This window comes from Malania oleifera, chromosome 6, assembly GCF_029873635.1.
Source record: "Malania oleifera isolate guangnan ecotype guangnan chromosome 6, ASM2987363v1, whole genome shotgun sequence".
Lineage (NCBI taxonomy): Eukaryota > Viridiplantae > Streptophyta > Magnoliopsida > Santalales > Ximeniaceae > Malania > Malania oleifera.
The window spans coordinates 104,174,532-104,182,553 of record NC_080422.1 but is presented as its reverse complement, the minus strand read 5'-3'; the positions used below and the strand labels follow the sequence as shown (position 1 = coordinate 104,182,553).

At 40.2% G+C, this 8,022-nt stretch overlaps 1 protein-coding gene across 1 annotated transcript; it reads right to left on the bottom strand.

Moving 5' to 3' along the window:
- Positions 1-4,697: 4,697 nt before the first annotated feature.
- LOC131158743 (uncharacterized) lies at positions 4,698-5,854 on the bottom strand. Its single transcript, XM_058113601.1, has 3 exons — positions 5,402-5,854; positions 5,105-5,272; positions 4,698-5,000 (listed from the first exon to the last, which is right to left on the bottom strand). The coding sequence occupies exons 1-3, from the start codon at positions 5,852-5,854 to the stop codon at positions 4,698-4,700; spliced, it is 924 nt and encodes a 307-aa protein (XP_057969584.1).
- Between the last annotated feature and the right edge of the window lie 2,168 nt (positions 5,855-8,022).

Here is an 8,022-nt window from a genome sequence, read left to right as displayed (position 1 = left end):
CTCATCAACGAATACAGGGCTTCGTCGACGAAAGAACTGAAGGGCTCGTTGATGAAGGCGTGACCTTGTCGACGAATATCGGGCTGCAGATGGCATTTAATGCGCCAGAACGACTAGTTTTCAATTTGTCTCATATCAATAAATGCCCAACGGCTCTCCAGTGCCCAGCTTGCCCCTTTGGCCTTTAAAATAAGTCTTATGCATTGATTTCAAAGTGGTGGAGTTATTTGGTTATTGAGAACATTCATTGTGCATTTATTCTAGGGTTTCATTGTGCACACTTTTGCCCTCTTGCTCTTGCTTTTGTTTACACTCCATTGACAAAGAGGATATTGAGTGAAGTTTTCATTGGAATATTTCAGCTCAAGAGGAGCATTTCTCATTGTATCTACTTCTCTTCAAATTACTTGTATTGTAAGGCTCTTTATGAGTTATTGTAAGGTGTCTCTAGGTGAGCTCCATTGTAAGAGCTATGTGTGAGCAGCTAGTTGTATAGGCTTCTCCGTCGGAAGGAGGATCACATAGTGGATTTGGGGAATCCTTGAGTTGGTCTCAAGGCGTGGACGTAGGCGCGGTGCCGAATCACATTAACATCACTGCATTAAGCTTCTCCTCTCTTTTCTCTATTGTGTTGCTTAGCCATTGCTATTTGCTTTATTTATATATCGTGGTATAATACTCTTGTTCTCACTAATAAATTTGTGTGATTGTAGAAAAACTTGCATATTCGCGAGAGACATCTATTCACTCCCCCTTTAGACGCATTCCGGGCCAACAGGTATTTCTACAAAATCCATAATTGGTGAAAAAAGAATCAATCCTCTAGTACCAAGCTCGGGGGCTTGTTTCAGCCCATACAAGGCTTTCTTCAACCTGCACACTTTGTTGTCTTAATTTGGCAATTCAAATCCAAGTGGTTGCATCACATAAACCTCCTCTTTAAGATGACCATTGAGGAAGGCAAACTTCATGTCCATTTGAAATAGCACCCAACTTCTATGTGTAGTAATAGCCAAAACCAGACGAATTATTTCCATGTGAGCTATTGGTGCAAAGGTTTCAGTAACATCAAAACCTTCCACCTGAGAAAATCCTTGTGCAATAAGGCGTGCTTTGTACTTCCCTAAAGTACCATCAGTTTTATATTATACCTTCCATATCCATTTCATGTCGATTACCTTCCTATGGGGGCAATGATCCATAATCTCCCAAGTATCATTTTTCATGTTACTTTCATATTCAGCTTTCATTGCCGTTCTCCACTTCGGATCAACCAGCGCTTTATCTAGGCTACTTGGTTCCTTAACTATATTGATTATATCAGCCATTAAGGCCATATTTACCAAGTGTTCTGCTAATTGTTGTTGTTTCTCTATTCTCTTCAACCTTTGAGGTCCACTAGTTTGTGAACTTTGATTCACAGGTTTTGGATTGCCTTCGTCAAAGAGCTATTGTGACAACCCGAATTCTAATGGGATTTAAATCATAAAGAGGAAGGGAAATGGAAATTGAAATAGAATGAGGCAGTCAACTTCATCGACCAATATAGGGGATTCGTCGACGAGGGCTTTAGAAAATTCGTCGACGAGGATTGAATTTCGTTGACGAAGAAATCTCGAGAGGCATTTTTGGGCCGACTGAATTTCATCGATGAGGACTGAATTTCATTGACGAAATTAATGAAGGATTCGTCGACGAATGACGTGGCTCGTCGAAGAATCCAGTTGTATATATATATATATATATATATATATATATATATATATATATGTATATGTATATGTAAAAATACGATTTTTAACTTCATTGTTAAGCTAGCTTTATTCCCTCTCTCTCCTCTTCGGTGCTCTCTCTCTCTCTCTCTCTCTCTCTCTCTCTCTCTCTCTCTCTCTCTCTTTCATCATTTTTGGGCCATATTTACTCCAGATCGACAATCCGAGGTCACCACGACGCTCCTAGCGAAGTTCTCTACAAGTTTGATGGAGCGAATCGTTGGAGAAACATAGTTGGAAATCATCCCTGAGTTGAGGTAAGGCTTTTTAAGTCAAATTTGATCTTATGGTAGTTATAAGAAATGATTTACGCATGAAAATATTGAAGTTTAATACTGGGAGTTTCAAGTTTTAGGGTATTAATCAGGAAATCCTACGGGGGTCAGGCTAGGATATTTTAGGGGCTTTCTCAATAGCCAAGTAAGGGAATAAACTAAAACAGTTATTTTCTATGCAAATTATTATTAATTATGAGTAAATCTATTTTTAGAAAAGTATATGTTATATTTGTTTATTACGAATGAAATGTACAATTGGGAAAATAATGCTATGATGATTAAAATGTATATGTATCTATGAGATGCCAGAAAATCACGATTTTAGAATATGAAGTATGACCTTTAACAGCACATGTGTGGCATGAATATTATTTTACGTGAGATGTATTATGATATGAAAGATTTTTCGAGCAAAGCATGTTTTCAGGTATTATGAAAAGATGAGTTATGTTGTGATGATTTTGATGAATATATGATAAATGATTTATTTTATGAATGTATATACCTGAAACGATTCTAGCACGAGGCCATGTTTTTACGTTATTGGCACGAGACCGTATTTATGTTATTGGCACGAGGCCGTATTTATGATATCGGCACGAGGCCGTATTTATGTATGATTTCGGCGCGAGACCATATTTACGATTCCGGCGCGAGGCCGTATTTATGAAAATGATTGGCACGAGGCCTCTATTATATCATGTATTATATGTTATCAGAACCCGGATGTTAGTTTAGTTCAGTTCAAGGGCTCGGTACCGTAGCTTATACATCAGATGTTTATGATCAGATTAGTGCTAACCACCCCACGAGGGGGTGGGAGATGGATAGTCGATGTGACTTTCATAGAGTGTAGACGTCCACCTGGCAGTTCGGACCAAGGTGTGGCGGGCCCATCGTACTTACAGACATATTTGACTCAGCAATGGTCGGCCAGCCATTATCGGGTCCCACCTTCGGGCTGTACAACCCGTCATGGGGGGTAATACATGACTCCAGCTAGCTATTCATCCTAGGTATATTTTCAGTATTACAGTTATAACAAATGTTTTATGTATGTTATGATTTATTAATAAATATGAAATTATATAATTATCCAGTATGATATGATGAATATTTACAGAGTTATGAAATGTACTGTATACGTATAAGTGCCTTAAATATTCATGTTGCCACACAACTGTATTTAGTTTATTTTCCCTTAATGAGAAGTGTCTTACCCTCGAATATTAAATGATTTTCAGGAAACCCAGAGGGACCGGCGGGTCAAGGCCGCCGCTAAGTTGGTTTAGCTTCCCTACTAGAAGGGTAAGCGTTGAATTAGGATCAGGAGATTTTTATTGTATGATCCTAGTGTTATTTTGACTTTTTGGAAGAGTGTAAACAAATACAGTATTTTGGGAATGTAAATAAATTTGGTATTATGTTTCATGGTTGAATGATTGAGATTTTATTTTACTGCTGCTTAGGTTTCCACTGTGATTGACAGGTGTCCCCGTTACCCACGGGTTCGGGTTAACTTTTCCACATATTATGTTATATTTCTTATTAAGAGAAATTAAGGTCGCTACAACTATTGTACCCACCTGGGGTGTGGCTTCTGAATAGGTGCTAATGGTACAACAGGCTGGTTTTGAATTTTTTCATCATTCACCTCAATCTACTGCTTTGAGTGAGACACATGGTGGGTAGTGGGCCGATCTCTATCTCCCACTGAGTGTGGTCCTTCATCAAATACCACATCTCGGCTTGTGACGATATTCTTTGCCTCTACATCATACAGACGATATGCCTTCGATTCTGTACTGTATCCCAAGAAGATGCACTTACGACTCTTGTCATCTAACTTGCTTTGAATGTCATCCGGAACATACACAAAACATCTGCAACCAAATGTTCTAAGATGAGAAACAGAGGGTTTCTTACCAGAGTAAGCCTCGTGAGATGTTTTGTTCCCCCAGAGATTTAGTGAAGCATTGGTTGAGGATATACACAGCTGTATTAACAGCTTCTGTCCAAAATGATTTTTTGGAAGGTCTTGTGCCTTCATCATTGCTCTAGTCATCTCCATCACAGTGCAATTTCGCCATTCCACAATGCCATTATGTTGTGGAGTTTTTGGTGCCGACAATTGGTGCTTGATGCTAAATGCACTGCAATAATTATTGAACTCCCCTAATGTGAAATCACCTCCTTAATCTGTTCAAAATTTCTTTAACTGCAAACTTGTCTCATTTTCAACAATTTTATGCCACAATTTAAATTTTAAAAAAGCTTCAGCCTTGTCACGAAGAAAGTACACCCACACCTTTCTACTATAATCATCGGCTAACAGCATAAAATAGAAAGATCCTCCTAGTGCAAGAGTAGTCATTTTACCACAGAGATCTGCACGTACCAACTCTAGAAGAAGCTTTGATTTTTTGTTGCTCTCTTGTGGAAATGACATACAATGTTGTTTTCCCAACATGCAAGCTTCACAAGGCTCTGCAGCATCAACTACTACAGGCAGATCAACCACCATTTCCTTTCTCTGCATCTCCTTCAAAGTCGCATAGGATATGTGTCCAAACCTTTCATGCCAAAGTCTACTTGTTGTATCTCTAGTTGTTGTGACAAGTGCCACAAACTCATACAGGTTATTCTTTCAAATACCTTCGCCCACAATGCTGTCATTGCTATTAATGATCTCAACCTTTGTTTTCATAAATCGTACTTCATAGTCACGGTCAGTGATAGCAACCACAGATAAAAGATTCCTCTTAATTTGAGGAACATAAAGGAAATTTGAAAGATTTTTACCTTGGCCATTCGTGATTTTCAAGAAAATGGATCCAATGCCCTCTACTAGACACTTTGCATTATTTCCGACAATCACATTTATAGGTTCATGTAGAGGCTTAAGGGAACCATGCCAGTCCTTTTGCTGGTCATGTGTCGCGAAGCTCCACTGTCAAGTACCCATGAGCAATCTCCTAGTACTATTTGAGCAGTTAAGCACATTTCTTCTGTAACCATGAAAAGATCTAATTTTAGTTTAGCACAATTTGCTACCTGTCTAACATTCCACGTAGGCTTCAATGTGCCGTTCTTTTCATCGTGGATACGTTTTCTATAATCCTTGGTTGTATGCCCCTTTTTGTTGCAGTAGTTGCACGTACAAGAAAACTTCTTCTTGTTCTTTCCCTTCTTCTTTTCAACATTATTGTCCTTGCCTTTAATCTACACGGTGAAAGCACTACTTCTTTCATTTTCTCTGGTTCTCAACCTCATCTCCTCTTCTAGCAGTAAAGCACAGAATTCCTCAAAGGTTAGTGCAGGAGTTCTAATTTGCGTGTTAAAAGCAGTTACCAGACTGTCATATTTTGATGGCGACACTCGAATACATCTTCGACCTAACTCCTCATTAGTCTTTGCTATGCCCACTGCTACCATCTGATCACACAGATTTTTTATTCTGGTGATGAATACTTCTGCCAATTCTCCGTTATATAGCTTTTCTGCAGCAAGTTGACTCTCCAAATTTTGAATGCGTGTCTGGTTCCTTGTTTCATATTGATTCTTTAGACCATTCCAAGCATCTACAGCCTTGGATGTATACTGGATCAACATAAGTACAGAATCAGATACACTTGTGACAATAGCACAAAGTGCATCTGCATTCCGCATCTTCCATACTTTGATAAGGGCAACATCTAGAGGGATGATAACCTTAGGATTGGTGGGATCAGGCGTGCCAATCGGTTCTAGATCCATACCTTGAGTTGTGACAAGTAGTTCATATGAATCCAGAATAGCACTCATCTTGAACTTCCACAAAGTGCGAGCTTTCCTTCTCTAAATGCTGGTGGACGTATCCGAAGTGCTGGTGGAGATGCAGTAGCGGAAGATGAAGTTTCTGCCATTGCAACGTCTCACCAATTATAGTTGTTTCTTCTTTGTAGCCTTCAGCTCTGATACCATGTAAAATAACAATGCCAAGATCTGTTTTGAAGAAACTATTGAAGAGACAACACAAAGTTTTATTAGAAAAATCAGACTACAACAATTTTTCCAACCATGCACTCACTAAATAAGCTTCAATGGTGAAAGTACAACAAATTGAAAAAAAAAAAAAGAGGACACAATCTTGCAGTTGATATGTGTGTAGTGCTCCAATGGGGAGGGGTCTTATTTATAGCCTCTGGTTCGTGGAAGAAGCACATGGGTGGCTCACCTACCATGGTAGGTGGTGGTAGCTCACCTACTATGGCTGACTTTGACATTAGTGGCCGACTTTGACATTAATGGTCATCTTTGGCATTAGTGGTCGTATTTGACATTAGCCGTCGTCTTTGACATACCGAACCCACCATTCACAATGGATAGGTCATACCATCTTAGGGGGCATTGCCCCCCATACCCCCCACAAAGGGCACTACCATCAAACCCCCGTGTCTCTGAGGGGAACCTCTTCTATCTTCGTAGTACCATTGTGGTCTACCGCATCGACCTCATCTGAACCATACGTCAGGTAAGTGTGCCAATAAACTCGTGGGAGGTGAGCATTGCACATATATACACCAACAAGCATATGGCAAGGGATTGTCGTGCACCAACAGTTGTCGCGCCTGTTCTTAGACCATATCAGAAAGGTCATTAGGCACCTCGAGGTGGAAAGCAGAGGAATATTTCCCCAGCATGAGTCTATGTGTAAGAACCCGAACTGTGATATATGGTTTAAATAATAAAGTGATGGGTAAAATTGGAATTTGAGCAGGCTTCTTAGACGAAGCCAGATTTCGTCGACGAAGGCTTTGTTCTGCTCATCAACGAAGTTCAGAGGCTCGTCGACGAAGAGAAGCCGAGAGATTTCAGGAAACCGGGAACCTCAGACTCGTCAACGAGGTCACCATCTCATTGACGAGCTGTTTATATGACCTCGTCAATGAGGACACTATTTCATTGACGAGGGTGGCCGGGACAAGGGCTATAAAAATAAATTTCCATTACTTCTCAGCTAAGAAATTAAATATCCTCTCCCTCTCTCTCTAGAACTCATACTACTCTCTCTCGCTCTAGATTTCTTCACCGTTTGTCACTAGAATCGACAATCTAACGTTACCACGAGGATCAAGGAAGGATTATCTACAAAACCTATGGATCGGAATCCCGTTTTAGAAATTTTTGGGTTTTGGCTTAAAATCAAGGTAAGGCTCGGTTTTATTTTTTGATCCGGTAGTTTGGTAGAGGACGGAATCGTGAGTATATTCTATACTGTGTTCGTTGTTTAGGAGTCGTAGAGTTTGGGATTGATCTTTTGGGGGAAAGGTAAAGGAGTAGAGTTTATAATTGTTATTTTTGAAATCGGAGTCGGTAGAACTGTGGTTCAGGGTCCTATTTGTGTTTGGTTACTCATTTAGGGGAATTTGATGGGTAAAATTATGGGTCTTTCATGTTATAGTTTTGGAAAAAAGGGGGTATTGGGTTGCATCTCTGGTTTTGTTGAAAACCGTTGGTATATTGTGATTTATACTGCGTATTAGGGAGGGTCGTGCCTTGACTTTTTTTTAAACTGTATATGATTGGAAAACATTATTTTCAAAATTACCAAATGGGTGTGGTATGTTTGGTTATATGAGCATGCATGAATGTGTTATGTTGAAATGCAATAGGAACAGGTGGTTCCTAATTGTTCCAGGTACTGAAAGAGTGTCCGGCTCTATATCCGAGGGCGTGTGTTTATTGCCTGCCATGTTGGAAAGAGTGTTTGGCTCTATATCCGAGGGCGTGAGTCCATACCAATTGATCACGGAAGGGTGGGGATCCACCAGATAGCACCGGTATGATGCCATGGGAGTCTGGGACTAGCCATGTACTGGTGGCGCCATGTGTCGCGAGTTGGCTAAGGACCAACGCCGGATATTGCGGACCGGCTACGGGCCGAGGGGTATGATGACACCATGTAGATCATGAGCGTGCGTATGCGTGTG